The sequence below is a fragment of the Crotalus tigris genome, unplaced genomic scaffold (genome assembly GCF_016545835.1).
Source record: "Crotalus tigris isolate CLP2741 ecotype Arizona unplaced genomic scaffold, ASM1654583v1 scf7180000023654.2194447, whole genome shotgun sequence".
Lineage (NCBI taxonomy): Eukaryota > Metazoa > Chordata > Lepidosauria > Squamata > Viperidae > Crotalus > Crotalus tigris.
Genome location: NW_024100101.1, coordinates 949054 through 965775, shown reverse-complemented (window position 1 = coordinate 965775; position 16722 = coordinate 949054). Strand labels below are relative to the sequence as shown.

The window sequence follows — 16722 nt, the reverse complement described above, 5'->3', positions numbered from 1 at the left end:
ACATATGTTTGTATGTATACAAAATCCTATAATGAAATCAGTTTTGAGAATAAGTGCCAGGTCTAAAGAAGTTGAAAATTAGCACTTAGGATATTACTGGCAAGATCCAAATATTTCACTAAGCTATAATGTGATAGCATTTTTTTTGTTCAGTTTTGGCTTAGGTTGTTGTGTGTACCCAGTGGTTGTCCTTTTTAAACTACTGTTTATGGTTTAGCATGCTGTACAAAGCCAATCAGTTGTGATTTATTCAATATGTCATCTGTAAACAAACTCCAAATATATAAACACGGTTTAACAGTGTCCTCTTGAGCATGTCATATATTGGCCACATACTGAATAGACAAGTGCTAGTTTCTATTTTTTCTAAATAATGCCTCCAATATAAGATGTGTTCATGCATTACTTTATTATTCAGTTAGAACTGGCTGGTGTCTTTATTATCCAACTAGCCAGTCATTAAAAATGTGTTAAGCCATTAGATAATTGTTTGATTTGCTGGCAAAGATAGTGTCATCAGGTGTGGATTGTATCTCAAAATAAGCATCTGTCTGGCTTTCACTTATTTTTTTTTAGTAAAACTATGAAACTTGCTCTTAGGACAGTAGAGAAACACAATGAACAGTGTGTTTTACAAAAGTTAAAAGGGAGTTTACAATGCTTTCTTTCAAATCCTCTGCTGTGATCTCTCTATATATTCTGAAACCCAAGGTCTTTTTGGACAGCTAATATATAATTAGTAGGTCTGTGCAGTGCTCTAGATTTTATTTGGAAGAGGTGATGTAAAATGCAGAGCAGAATGAATGAAACACCTGTCTCATTATAACCACTGGATATTTTTCCAGAATTGTATGAGATTGCTTTCTCTTCCTGTTTTCCCCTCTTCCTACCTACATGCCCTTTTATATCTCTTGATTTCGTTATATTCTTTCAAACCAATTTCTCATTAAACTTATTCCTCATGGGCACTGCAGGTGGATTGCACAATTGAACAACTACCCCACTTGTGGTTTTACAAAGTTTTCTTAAATTCTGTATTTCTGGGTTATGGGCAGAAAAAATCCAAAGTGCACCCTCTTTATTTTCCACCTTTGCAATTCTATGGCTCCATATTATGGCGATTTTATTATGGTTTCATCTTAATTTAATATTTATCTCCTATATTGTATTGTCCACATATCTCTATATTTGTATATCAGTGATTGTATGATCTCCGTAGATGCCATATGCTGAATAAATAAAATAAATTTTCTACCAAGGCTAAAAAGAGGCATCCTTAGTGGAAGAGTTGCAAATCTCCAGCTGCACAAAATAGGATATGTTAAAAATTCAAATTCATTAATTCAGTAATTTACGTTCTGCACAGCAATCTATTGGTCAATAATGGATTGCAATGTTCAAAATTTGGGACCAACCTCTCAATTTTGCCTTTCAACATAAAGACATTTCAAAAAATCAGAGAAGAAATCTAGTTTATTCTTTGGAAACTTTTTATCCTCTTTAGAAAAGAGGGCATAACAAGATCCTTGTTTCTACCGCTTGAAACTCTCTTTTGGTTCCTACCTTCTTAGGGTATTTTATAAGCTAAATGTCTTCTGAGTTGTAAAATGTGGATTGCAGCGTGAGCCTCTTTTAGCTATAAAGATAGAAATACATATTTCAATAAATTGGATGGAGAGCAAGTGATTGTTCTCTAAGATTGGTCCATTCTTCCATTTTGGTCTACCTTTGTTTTTTGAAATCTGCTGGGCTGTAAAAGCAGAAATGACCTCAGATGGCAGGATAATAGCATCCTTAATAGTGCCTGTAGTAGTGAAGTTAACTTCTTATCTAAAAGCTTGATTGTTATTAATGTGCATATTGCCCAGCATTTTTATTAACTCTGGACTGACACGTTTCCTCTTTTTTGCTTCTGTTGGGAATTCATGCATTGCATAGGAAGTATTCTGTGTATCTCAAAAGCCTGCGTCAATCAGAAATGAGCTTTCTAAAAGAGCACTCCTGAGCTTAGAACAGGGAAAATATGGCCCTTTCAAATAAACCGAATATTCCCAGATATCAGTGCAAGATTTATTTGCAATGAGAGTTTGAAGTCAAATTTTGAGACTAGGACTTAGAGAAAAGGGCAATTGCACAATGGGAGGACAAATATTGTTTCAGTAAGATAAATCTTTCTGTCCAACACACTACAGATAGTCCTCAACTTACAACAATTCATTTAGTGACCGTTTAAAGTTACAAAGGCACTGAAAAAAGTGACTTATACCCATTTCACACCCTTATGACCATCCCCATGGTCATGTGATTTACATTTGGATGCTTGGCAACTCACTCATATTTATGACAGTTATAGCATCCCAAGGTTATGTGAGAAGTTATGTAAACTTCTGACAAGCAAAGTCAATGGGGAAGCCAGATTCATTTAACAACTGTATTATTGACTTAACAACTGCAGTAATTCACTTAACAACTGTGGCAAGAAAGGTCACAGAGTGGGACAAAACTCACTTAACTCAGGAGCAGAAATTTTGGACTCAGTTGTGATTGTAAGTCAAAGACTACCTGTACTTGGATCCAGCATTCTTCTCATTGCTTAAAATCTAATCATTTAAAACATTTCAATAGGAGCACAACATTTAAACTGAGTGTGTCATATGAATCAACAGCCAACATTGGTGATGAGAAAGACTAAAAAGTAATATATGTTAATGGGGATAAAGGCGACGGAGGGTCCAGTATAAAAGGATACTCGACTGTCATTGAGATACAACAGGTAAAGCTTAGAAAAAGAGGCACATGCGTGAAAAAATTATCAAAGTGAAAAAAGGAGGAAGAAGGGGGAAAGTGAGGCTTCAAGAATTCTGTCTCTTAAATTACGTTTTTAAAAATATAATTGCTCAGATCTTTAGGATGCATGCATTCCGCCACAATCAGATTTCTAAAACCACAATGTAATTACCTACTCAAATCTTTAAGATGCATGCAGAGTAAGGTACTGTGAGAATGATTGCTTGCAAATTCTGCACATGGAGTTGATAGCCTAGCTTCAATGAATGTTAATGGTTTCTCCCTCTTACAATGCTGCAAATATTTGTGTCTTTTTAGCCAGTTTATTGTCAATTCCTTACATGAATTTTAAAGATAGCAAAGGTAGGAAAGAAATTCCTGAATGGACGATCTTTCAGGATTCTATTTGCAGATCTTTATATAACAGTGCAATTACTAAACACTGGAAATATTTACATAGTGGGAGAAAGAGTTTGTGGTTGTTGTGTGTGTTTTAAACAGCAGTTTCAATAAAGTATAATTTCATTATACTCTCCAGCCATAATCTAGGACTGTCAGCAACTCATTCATAATTCACAAGTAATATCATTTCTTCAATCTGTTGACTATTTGGGGGATAAATTTATTTTTCTAATGTTGAAGGAATGGTCTCTAAGATTCTTTGTGCACTTTGCATTAAGAATATCCTACTTCTTCAACACTGGATTGTCCCAAAGGTGCTTTTTCAAGAAGCAGCTGGACTTTCCTTGTTTTTCCTTGAAGACATTTTGCTTCTTATCCAAGATGTATCAGACCTGCCGCAGTCTGATCTCCTAGGAAAGAAAAACTCTTGACTCCATTTGATTGAAGTGAAAAGGTAATTTACTAAGAAATGCTGATTGCAGTAGATTCAAGCAGAATCCGAAGTTCCTATGCATCAGTACAAAGTTAACCCCTTGGTTGCCCCATCCCTCCCCCATAGTCTGTCTGTGTGTGCCCAATCTGGCACCACTGCTGAGATGTTTTGGGAAGCACTGAGGTGTTTAGGCTGGTGAAATTCTACTTTCAGGGTAGCGGCCTTGAAGGTGCCAACATGGACTGGATTCCAAAATGCTCTGTTCTTCCTAAGCTGTCAATTCCTGCTCCCACTTTCCCACCATAAAGGTATACAGCTTTATTGCCCATTTGTTCCCCCCTCCCTTCCCTGGTTGATGGCAGAACACCAGTGAGGTGCCAAGCTGAAGGTGGTAGATCTGACAAGAAGCTTCTTCAGCTCTGAACTGAAATGTCTTCAAGGAAAAACAAAGAAAGTTCAGTTGCCTCTTCAAAAAGTCCCTTTGGGACAACCATGACCTGGATGACTGTATATGTCCAGGGAAAGCAACAGTTGGGCTTCGGGTTTGCTCTTTCATTGTGAGGGGATCCTTGTCTTTATATTCTTCAAAATCCCTATTAATTCCTGGAGATGGTAAAGTAAGTGTCACCAATTCCTTTCCTACTTTAGGAATTAGTTCATTTTTTTATTTATGTGTTTAATAGAATCTAGAAGCTCTCTGCCTCCAAAAGATGCCAGAGGGCCTTGCGTTAAAAAAAAAAGGTAAGAACAACAATAAAAGATCATAAGGCTTCCGAAGGCATTTTGGTTTTTTTCCTTTCTTTCGTTACATCTTTAAGACAACATGACTAATAAAACACATGAAAGATACAGATGGCAGGATCATTTAGTTAACCCTTAAACACTTTAAAATGGTTTAATTACAGCTCTACTTGTCTCAACTCTGTATCTATGCAGGCGTCTTCAAACCTGGCTCTTTTATGACTTGTGGACTTCAACTCCCAGAATTCCTCAGCCAATCATTAAAAGGCCAAATTTGAAGACCCCTGATCTATAGCTAGCCAATTCTTGCCTATCTTGATTACTAAATATATTCTTAATCTTATCTCTTTAAGAGAGGACTGAGCCTCCTTCATCTGTCCTTGCATTCTTACCTCCCAAATCCAATTTCCACTTCTCATCCTCCCCTGAACTATGAATTGGGGGGGGGGGTTCCTGAGTTGCCATACTTTGATTGACACTTCAACTACCCAATCATTACAGTGTCCATGCTTCCACTGATTAAACAATACTGTGGAAGAGTTGAAAGAATAGACATATGCTAGACTGGTCAGTTTTCTATACTATACTGAAATTGGATGGAAAATATTATTTTTTTAAAAAAAATAGGTTTGAGGTAAGACAATAACAATCCAATTCCTGTTTATGCTTCAAAAAGAATAGCAAACTCTTAATTTGACATATCACCAAAGCTGTAAAGTCCTCATTCAGATTCTTATGCCATTGCGGTTATATACATGGGAATTGCTATATTTCGTATTGGTTTTTGAGGTCAACTGTGTCCTAGGAAAAAATGTGTCCAGGCAGACATTCAAGAGGTATAACTTCTTAAATTGCTTGATAGACATATGTCTTATAAAATTATGACTCATGGATCTGTACATGATACTGTGCTTCCATGAAGTTTAACCTAATGGTAAATGATAAAAATGGTAAACAATCAGTACTGAGAAATATTTAACCCCCTCCCCCAAGTCTAAGAGAAAAAGTCAGAAACCATGTAAAGTATGTTAATAAATTTCTGCATCCCTACTCTCCATTATTCTCTTATCTACTGTCCCATTTTTATTTACAAAACCAGAGAGGGATGAATGAGAAAGTTTTTATGTACTTATCCACAAGGAAAATGACCCTTAGGTAAGTTATTCTTGGGAAAAGTTCCCCATCCGTGACAGATTTAACTATAAATCTCCAGTATTAATGCCAGACTTCCAAGGTCTGTCATCTTGCATGCTGATTAAGCACACAAATGGTTTGAAAACAGCATATTAAGTCATCTGTCATTTCTGGGACCTGCTTAATCCTGTTGTAACTTGGCCAACCTCTCCTAACCTATTGTCTTACAAATATTTTGAGATGGAATTCCCAGCTATGAAGAGAGTTATAATGTCAAAGTATTTGGAGCTGGTTTGGAAGAGTGTATTGGGTCATTGAAGAATTCTGAAAGCTAAGCTCATTTGTGTATGTCTTTCAGTAAGTCCATGCAAACTTCCTGGTTTAGTGTCTTTTGGCAAGCACCATTCAAAGGCCCAGTTGTTAATATGCTAGCAAATGTTTTTAGACATCATAGCATCTTCCCAGAGTATTGTTGGAAGTAAAAGCATTGTGTGTGAGAGAGAGGAATCTTGCCTAGGCAATGATTATCAAAGCAGCTTTAATAATGATAACAGATTTATTAAAGAAAATGCATTATAGCGGTAGGGCAAAGTGTAGCACCTAACTAGCTACATACCGCCAAGGGGAAAGTCGAGGATCATGGGCTGTATCAGAAAAATGGCAGCTAGAAGTGACTTGAGATTAGCAGTTTCTTAGAGAAAGGGAAAGCAGAGTGACACACAAAAATGGACACATAATACTTAATTCTACACCCCACTGCCCTGTTGTGGGCATTGGATTATGCATTGTGAAGAGCAACTGCCATTGGAGTTGCACCTAAATAAAAGTTTCTCTTTCCTAATAGGTATTTTAATAATTTTTAAACTTACTATTAATAGTTTTCAACATTACAGATATTTTATTTTCATTTTTTAATATATATAACTTTGCTATATTTATCGTAAGTGATAAGATTTACTTCAAGACTCCCTGATAGATCTTAAGGGTATTACATAGTTAAAAACCAATTGTGTGAAGGACAGAAAGAAATCAAAACTTTTCTTACTCCAGTTGTTGCTTTTGGATAACATTATAGTGTTATTAAATGATTCAGAGTAATTAAGCAGCAGTAGAATTGTATCAACTGGTTCTGCTCCTGATATGCTTGCCTTAATTAGCATAAAAAGTTTGCTTGCTGTTACATTTCTAAACAGCCAAGTTCTGTACTGTCATGATACTGGATGTGTATACAGGTAGTTCTTATTTCCAGCTGCTTTGTTCAGCAAACTATCTTTTTTTTTTTTTGCTCTCCCCCTCTCATAGAGCAGAGAGATTAGAAAGAAAGGGTTTAAAAGAGTGTAAGCAGGTACACAGTGAGGAATGCTAAGCTGTTTGTCTAGTTGTTTGTGGCTGCTGGTGCCAGCACATTGCTTTCACTGTGTACTCTCCATTGTGCGCCTATTTACTCTCTTTTAATCCTTTCTCTCCAATGAATGTAAATGTTAATTCAGTTCTTGCTAATAACCCCAGCACCCAGCAAGGGTGAGCATTCCAATAGAGTGGTTAGGAGGCAAACATAAGTTGAAGGTATAAAACTGATTAGTCTTGTCAATTTTGAGCTGGAAACCACAGTCATGGTCATGTGATTTCCCACTTAGTGACAGAGTTGCTGGTCCCAATTGTAGAAAGTAAAAAGAGCTGCCTGTACTTATATATAAGAGGATCCTATCTCTGCAGACATTTGCTTTGTATGCAGCAGAAAAATTAATGTAAATCACAGCTGGACCAGAACTTTTTGCTATGGCCAATCTTGCTTTTAGCCCTTTTTATAAATACAGGGTATCTGAACAATCTGTGGCAGGCATAAATAAAATAAATAAATAGACAAAATAGTTGTTTTTACCAAAGCACATCACTCTTAGGGACCTAGCATTTATCCTCTCTATAGCCTTTTGGAATGGCATTCATAGTAATTCTAACTCACACATTTAAATATGTAGCCATTAAGCAGTTTCCTTTTGTCCTTAAATTTCATTTGAGTGTTAATTTCTTATCTTGTCAAAGATGTGATATCCAACCTCTTAGACTTTTCTTTTGCAGATGTTGGGGTGATGGGGTGAGGTTTATTTTTAGATTTTCTTTTCTGAAGGTTGCCATCATTTAAGCCTTACACTGTGTACCAGTCAGTGGAAGAGTCAATTTTCCAAACTTATGTAAACATCTAAAACCATTTTTGCAATGTTACTTCTGTACCTTGAACAAAAAAAGCAACATCAAAATGGAAGCTGGTTTCTGCTGAATATAAAGAGAAGACTGAGTGCAAAATAGGCTTAGCACTTGAGCCTATTTTATTTGCATAGGCATTAAATGGAATTACGAATGTATTATGGGTTTTGCTGCAAAAGAAAACCTTTCTTTATTCCATTCTCATTCACCGCCAGCTGAAGGAGTTTATTACAACTTTTTAATAATGATAGTGATAATCTGTGCTGAAACCAAGAGAACTCAAGAGGTTATATGGTTGCAGTATTCATCTATTCTTGGAAGGGAACAGGCATATATTTTCTTTCTTGAATCTTTTGAGGATAGAAACATTTTATTTTCTTGTTTTTAGATCTAGCTTATTCTTTTGTATGTATTTATTATTTGCTATGTCAGCATGACAGCCTGATAGCAAATAATTTCAATACTGCTGTCATAGATAGAATTCTAAGCATTTCCCTTATTTTAATGAATATAACATCTATTAATTTAAAGCAAATAACCATTGATGTTTTATTTAAAGGGACCCATTTGTTGGTAACTGTATTTTTCAGTTCATAACAAGTTAGCATGGTCTAGTGAGCTAAGTGCTGTAATTTAATTGGGATGGTCTGGGCTTATATCCCAATTCAACCACTAAATTCACTGGAAAACTTTGGATCAGTCCCAGTCTTTAAATACTTTTACAAGATGACTATGTGAATAAAGCTGAATCTAGAGAGTTGTTTAAGCTGACTTCCTACAAAGCTATTCTGAATTGCATGGAACATATATGACTGAGTATGCCAAGGAAAAAATAGCCCTAAATGAGATGGCTGCAAGTTCCCATGTTACTGAATATAGCTAGTACACATTGGTTTGATTTTTCTTTTCAGGATGCCCTTCTTTAAAAAAGAAGCAGAATGTATCTTTGAAAAATTAGATGGTGTATACAGAAAGGGTCATATGTTAACAATGTTCAAACATATATGTTGTTCTTGAACCATCATTGCATGCACTGTTTCTTTGATTATTGAGAATAGCCTACCATTAGGTAACTTCCACTTCTGTCTAATCTTCCCTTTTTGGGGAAGAAGTTGGGGAAAGGGAAAAAATGATAAATGAAGTGGATTAATGGAACACCAGGACTGGGATGGGACAGAAATTGGCCATTGACCTTTGTTGGGGTTTGAATGCCCTCCAGATCTTGTTAACATTTTCCAGAAATGTTTATCCATAGTAAAAAACCAACAACAATTCTGTTGCATCAGGCATATGATAAGTAATGTTTTGTTTTGCTTATTTTATATTTATATTTTGCTGATATATATTTATTTATATATAATGTGACATCAAGTCATTTTCAAATCCTAGTGACCACATAGACAAATTTTTGTCTATGATAATTTATCCCCAATCTGGTCTTTTAGGTCTTCTATCAACAATAAGTTGATAAATAATAAATAATAAATCACTGTGACTGAGTGCATCCACCTTGCTGATGGTTATCCTCTTCTTATCTTTCCTTTTACCTTTCCCAATCTTAGTGTCTTCTGCAAAGAGCTAGATCTTCATGTAATATAGTAGAAGTAGAATAACTTATGGCTGGTCATTTTTGCTTCAACTGAGAACTCCGGGTGGATTTGTTTGATGATTTAATGATTTATTTTCTTGGCTGTCCATGGTATTCTCAGGATATTCTCTCCAAAACCAAACTTTAAAAGTGCCAATATGCTTCCTGTCCAGTTTCTTCAAATTCCAACTTTGACTCCCATAGGGTGTCACAGGGAATACTATGACTAACATGATTCTGATTTTTATAGGTATAGACATATTAGGGCTTTGAATATTTTTTCCAAGGCCTTCATAGCTGCTTTATCAAGTTCTAGTTTGTGATTTCTTGACTGTTTATTTTTTTACTTTTGATGTTTGATTTTAAAGACTGAATCTATTCTCTAATGTCCTTATTGCCAGTTCTGATTGTTCTATCCTTTGTTATTAGTTTGGTTTTCTTTCATTTTAGTTCAGTTTTTCACCTTGCTCCTTAACCTTTATTACTAGAGCCTGTTTACTATTTTTACTGTTTTTATCGCTTTTAAATTTTTAATCATAATATATTTTTTGGATTGTAAGTCACCCAGAATCATTGACTAAGATGGGTGGCCATAGGAATTAAACAAACAAAGAAATATTTCTCATAAGAACAAAGAGCTGTTCTGTTCTGTTCCCATTTTTCTAAGCATATCCATTTCAATAGCTTGATGTGAATAAAAACTTGACATGAATACAAATTTTAATAAATACCTTGAAAATGGAAACAGCAGAGAAACTGTCATTGTTCTAATAATGCTTAATAAGCATCAAACTTCTATGCATCAAACTTCTATGCATACATATACATATAGTCTCACATACACTCAACCAACAGATATTACAGTCTGCTGAGATCTTTATCTCTGTGGCAGTTCAAGTATTAAAGAAAAGACAAATACTTCCCCAGAGCTTGCATTTTTATTCAGTTTTGAACAAAGTTTGTACTGGAAAGCAGAGAATAGACTATGAAATAGGTCAAGGGTTTAAATATATAGCAAGTTATCATATACAGGTTTTAGTTCAGGTGGATACCAAGAAAAGTAACTGAGATCCAGGAAAGGCTTTATTAATTTATTTGTGAGCTACTGGTCTAGCAAAATCTGTCTGTTTTCCCTATTTTATGTCTTTTGTTAAACAACCTGAGCTACTTTTAACTCCTGTAATTGAAATGCTCCATTACTCATATATGAGAGAACAATAGAACACCAGGCTGCTCTTAAATGTCTTCACATGTTGGTGTCATTAATAACTGTAATGCTGGCATCACTTGTTCCTAAATAGCCTCATTTATCAACAGGCAATTTACCAGAGTGGTGGCATAGACACAGATAAGCAGTTGTGGATGAGGTACCAATGTGCCATCTGCCAAATTCTCTTCACCATTTCTACAGGACTGGTGTCAGGGCCCACTTCAAAACCTCATCCTAAGAAAGCAGAACTCATGGAAGCAGTTTCTTCCAAAAGGAACTTTTAATAGGAGAAGTTGACAGCAGGCATAATAGACAGGATCTGAGGGTTTCCTGCTCAGATCAATAGGTTAAAAGTGTCCCAAGCAAAACCCCACCCCATAGTTCATCTGATCACTTCACATGGGTCAATCCCCAGGTATTAAGTCCATTGTGGGAAAGAGTTGATAACGCTGGGCTGTCTCAGGGTTTCAGTGGATGTTTTCTCAGCTCTTCACACCTTCCCTTCCAAGTGCGGAGATAAACCATTTGCTGGAGGCACATTCCATTCTCCTCCCCCCTTCTAGCTGACATGAAGGGGAGAGATAGTATTCAAGAACAGCAAAGTGTTACAATGTAACGACAGAGGAAAATAAAGCAATAGCCCGCAGTGCTTTCCCCCCTTCCCCTCCAGGAGTATGGCAGAACCCAGAGTATATAGAGAATAGAGTTTGAGTTTAAAGCAAGAAAGGGGTCCTCTTAGATTATAGGTTCTGACAGCTGGAGAAGTTGGGAGATTGTTAGGGAGTGAGTTGAAACATGGCTTCCAGGTTGAAAACTCAACCTTCCAAAACTGTTCATCCCCTTTGAAAGTCACTACTATTGTGGGTTTGATAATCTTAAGAATCAATTAAGAGTGCACTTTCCTAAGTGTCTTCTTTTGATCCTGCAATTGTTTATATGCTGATAATGTAATGCATTTGGTGTACTTACCAAAAAGCTGAGCATTGGTTTCTGTAGTGTGTAGATAAAAATAAGAACAATATTTAAATAGTTTCATATAGGTTTCCTATATCCTGCAGTCTGGGATGACAGAGGTCTTGGCTTTTGTCTGTGTGACATCACAATGCTACTGGATATCTGTTTGGTCTTGTTTTCTCAAGGCTAAAATACAAACAGTTCTTTCAGTTATTCTTCAGTAGGACTTCATTTTTGGTAAATTGATTATCTTCATTGCATTCTTTGAACATTCTCTCCAATCTGTCTGTATCCTCCCTAAAGTGTGGTGCTAGAAGTGGATAAAATACTCAAGGAGTTGTGGTATAGGTCTGACCAAAGCAGTACAAGGTGAAATTATTATGGTTCGTTGCACAATCAGGCAGATGTTCAGACTAGATTTGGCATTTTTATCTACCTTTTGAGTCCTTTCAAATGTGATGACTCCCTGGACGCTTCCCCAGGTACCTCTCCAGATGTCAGCTTGGAGGAATATGAACCAGTTCCAGGCATGTTTGGAGGGGAGTTGGTCAATGGCTCCAAGCAGCTCCAAGCAGCCATGATTTGGCTAAAGCACAGCTGCAGTGGGACAGCCCTGAAGCTTCAGTGATGAGGAAGAGGAACTGCCTACTGCATCTGATCCAAGAACACCTAGGGCAGAGAAAAGGCAGGAGCAGAGAAAGTCAGCAAGATTACTTGCAAGGAGAAAGCCTCACCCTTCTTGATGGGCAGCAATGGAAGCTGGCTATTTAGCACAGCAGACAGCTGGAAGCGATGCTGGGAACAACGTATTTGTTTACTGGCTGTGTGTTTTCTGGTTGTTGTGATTCTTGCCTTGCTTTGGATTGACACCGTGCCTTGACTTGAATTGTGCTTTATGAACTCTGGACTTTTCTTGCCTAGTGAATCCTCTTGTATTATGGATTTAATTTTGCCTGGTGAGTTTATTTTGATTGGAAAACTTTCAAGTGCTTTTTGAACTCATTGACTATTGCTCTGTGCACTAGATCTACTTGTGGCTGGATTTAATTTGGGACAGTTCTGGGGTTTTGGTAGAGGGAATTGCAGGGGAATATTAATAAACCTGTTAAACGAGAGTTGCATATGTGTGTGTTTGTGTGAGTAGCACAATAAACCTAAGGACCTGGGATAGGCAGATGTGGATCAATCAGTATAGAGCTGGAAGAAAACTTTGGATATTTGATGGTGTTAAAGATAATTGTTAAACACAAGATATTGCGACAATTTGAGATAAAATAAAATTTTGGTCATATAAAAACTAGAAATATAAATATTGAAATAAGAATACTATACTGTTTTAGTAGTTTGTTAAGATAGATGGTAGAATTTATATATAAGGGGTGTATTTTAAATATCAGATTGTATGAGGAATTGTGATAAAGGAATTGTGTTTAATTAAAAATTTGGAAAAAAAATATTAAACGGTAAATTAAAATATTAAGGGAAAATTAACCATCAGGTCACTTGACTAAAAGTTTGAATATTTACAAATAACTAAGATTTGAATTTAAGATATTGTTATGAGTTGAGATAAAGATTAAATAAAACTTAGAAGTATAAATACTAAGAATTAAATTTGTATATGGGTTTGTGGTACAAATGCTGGTGGTTTATTTTTTTCCCTTTTCTGAAAAGGAAGAAAGGAAGGAAGTAGAAGGAAGAAAAGGAAAAAATTATTAACCTCAAATATGAGATAGGAGATTTAGAAATTGGGATCATTCAAAATCTGGAGATGACAAAGATTAAACGTTAAACTTAAATATCAATGGGAAATTAAAGTGAAGAAAAACTTACTAGGTTATTGTCTAAAAGATGGAATGTCAAAGTAATTAAGATATGTATAGACTGAAGATTATTGATGAATATTAGAAAGGTATTTTTGTTTTATTGATAGAATAAGAAATGTAGTGGTTTGAATAGGACAGCAGATATTATGGGGGAAAGAGAGGGAATTAGTTGTTGTAATACTTTGAGATTTGTACTGATGATATTCAAATGTAATGGAATTACTGTGCTCAGTCGCCATGCTACTTTTTCAAATATAAAATTGTAAAATTAATTAAAAACTTGGAAAAAAGATAATTGTTGCAGGATGTAAGCTGTTCTGAGTAAAACTGTTTTTTGCAATTGACTGACCATTAATTTGTCAGTGTAAATTGTATTCAATTGCTGCTCCAATTATTTTGGGCAAGGCATCTATTGGTGCTTTCTTTGCCATAGTTGTTCTATTTCTATTTGCAGATCATTATATTTTGTTATTCTTTCAAGATCTTTCTCTTCTACTCTGCTGTCTCCATGTATTGCCGTGTCCACTATCCAGACTGTTTTGTCTTTCTTATTAACAGTTGTAAAGTTTGGCATGTTATATGGCAAGTGCTTGTCAGTTTGAATTCTAAAGTCCAGAGCAGCTTAGTGTCTTCATTTTCTAGTGCTTTCTCTTATGTTATAGACCATCAGTTCTTGCTTGCAGGCATATGATATTTCTTGCAGATCTTCCAATGCACCATTGTTGCTACTTGCCATTTTCTTGTAGTCAGTCTGTGCAATCTACTTGCTGCAGCTAACCAGATGATCCACTGTTTCTTCAGCTTCTTTGCAGAGTTGGCACTTTTTGTCTTGTTCCTGGCTTCTCAATTCTGGCTTTGAATGCATTTGTTCTTAAGGCTTGGTCTTGTTCAGTCAGAATTAGCCTCTCTTTCTCTTTCTTCAACTTTTCAGCTCTTAGCCATTGGCAGGTCTTATTATTATTATGGTTCATTGTACAGTCAGCCTGATGTTCAGACTGCATTTGGCATTTTTGTCTACCTATCAAGACTTTCCTAAGGACCAGGGATAGGCAGATGTGAATGTTTGATGGTGTTAAAGGTATCGTTTGCAAGATGTAAGCTATTCCAAGTAAATCTGCCTTTTGCAATTGACCGATGGTGATTTTGCCATTGCTGCTGCTGTTGAAGTGCAGTTCCAGTTGTTTTGGGATTGCACCCAAGAGCCTATTACTATTGGTACTACCTTTTCATTATCATTATTGTTATAATACCACCCAATTTTATGTCACCTGCAAATTTAGCATTTGTTCATTTAATCAATAAATCAAAATTTTGTAGAGTAGAAGGATCAGCAATGAATCATGGTATCTCATTTATATCTTTCTGTAGTTTGAAGAATATGAATTTTGAACCAGTTATGTATCCACTAAATTGTCATGCTATTCAATGCACATTTAATTGACCTGCTAATCAGAATGTCATAGAGTGAAATGATTTGCTGAGATGAATATATATTATGCCTATAGCTTTCCTATAATCTGTTAATAAAGTTACCTGTTGAAAAACTGAGAAGGTCCTTGACAAATAGGTGCTGCATTTTTTTTCACAGTGCTTAAGATTGATTCCATTCTGATCTGGTCTGGATTTTGGGGAGAGGGTATTGATAACAAAGTTTGTGGTTTCTTGGCTCTTTCCTCTTTGTAGAGATGTGATCACTTGTTCCTTCAGACATGTAGAACCAGTTCTCAAAGATTTTTCAGATCCTGGGCCACATATAATTAGAATCTTCATCATCTTGGATGAAATTGGGCTCTGAAGATTTAAACTCAAAGTAAAAAGTGTTTCAGGACTAAAGAACCCCAAGCTCCAACTGCTTTGTCATTCATTACTTGGTGGAACACATTTTTTTGAAGAAGTCTGAACTTAAATAGAAGTTGAGTTAATCAGTCAATCAGAATAGAGCTGGAAGGGACCTCGGAGGTCTTCTAGTCCAACCCTCTGCTCAAGCAGGAGATCCTATACCATTCCAGACAAGTGGCTGTCCAGTCTCTTCTTAAAAGCCTCCAGTGATGGAGCACCCACATCTTCTGAAGGCAAACCATTCCACTGGTTAATTGTTAGGAAATTTCTCGTTCTAGTTTGCTTCTAGCCTTGATTAGTTTCCATACATTGTTTCTTGTCCTGCCCTCTAGTGCTTTGGAGAATAAATTGACCTCCTTTTCTTTGTGGCAGTCTCTCAAATACTGGAATACTGCTATCATGTTCCCACCAGTCCTTCTTTTCTCTAGACTAGCCAAACCCAAATCCTGCAACCGTTGTTCATAAGTTTTAATTTTTCCTTTTTTAAATTTCATTTTGCTGGTATGTTCATTCTTTTTTTAAAATTTCAAATATACCTAAGAAAGCCCCTTTTGCTGTTTTTAGCATCCTTTGTCAAACACAATAATTTTTATTTTATTTTGGTGTTCTATTTTTTTAATATCACGAAACATATACATACATTTATTTGTTACTTATATGTAAAGGTGTAGGTCTATATATATGTTGTATATAGTATGTTTAAATGTGTGTTATGTATGTGCACACTTTGAGAGCAAGCAACTAAATTTCATTTTTAATACGTGCCATTGTGCCCACAGTAAAAAATGGCAGTAAAGGTTATCTATCTATCTATATATACATGCACAAGTATATATACACAGAGATATCATGCTTACTAAGATTGGAAGACATAGAAAAAAGGAAAGACAACAGAATGGTGATTGGGATCAAAGAAATTACTGGATATTCCTTGGAAGAGTTATAAGATATTACTAGAAAGAGGTTGGCATGATAAGTATGTGTCCCTACAGTCACACAAAAAAAATTGGACTAGATGGGCACCAAGTTATTATTAATGCACATATATAAGTTATTATTAACACACACACACATATTAATACAAAATGTTGAAATGGAGGGTTCTTGATTAGTGTGTCAACCAGCCAGCCATATTCTTTTCATGTGTGTATGTGTCTGTGTGTGTGTGTGAGACCTTTGAATAATTCTTGACTCTTTCGTGACTGCCTGGACTTGTTTCTACAGTTTTTAACAGCAATTGCAGAAATGGATTGCCATGGCTTTCTTTGTGGGGCTGAGAGACAGTGGCCTAAGGTAGGACTAGAACTCATTATCTTCTGGTTTCGAGCCTGGTGCTTTAATTATTGCAAGAAACTGGCTTTCCTTTACAAGATATTCCATTTCTTTAGTCCTCTGATACTCTATTTTTGCTTACAATAATCAATGTTGGGTGCTCACTGAACATGCTCTAACCCTTGACTTCTTTAGATTGGGGTATATGCAAGTATACACCTAAGCCATACAGATATTTAATTGTAAAAGGTTTACAAAATTGGGTTGGTGTATAGAATTAAAATAAAAGATATTTGTTGTTTTCAATCTTCTTTTACTCCATGTTAAAAAA

The 16722-nt window shown here is 35.8% G+C and overlaps 1 protein-coding gene across 12 annotated transcripts in view; it reads left to right on the top strand.

The window, feature by feature from the left end:
- Window positions 1-16722, top strand: part of CDH23 (cadherin related 23) — a 641486-nt gene that overhangs the window by 74363 nt on the left and 550401 nt on the right. The window contains exon 1 of one of the 12 annotated variants that reach the window (XM_039320525.1): window positions 12203-12410. The exons of the other annotated variants lie outside the window; for them this stretch is intronic. Coding sequence (XP_039176459.1) covers window positions 12350-12410 — 61 coding nt within the window. The 5' untranslated portion in view covers window positions 12203-12349. Of the gene's footprint in view, window positions 1-12202; window positions 12411-16722 lie in introns of those variants that run through there. 12 annotated transcript variants of the gene reach the window in all.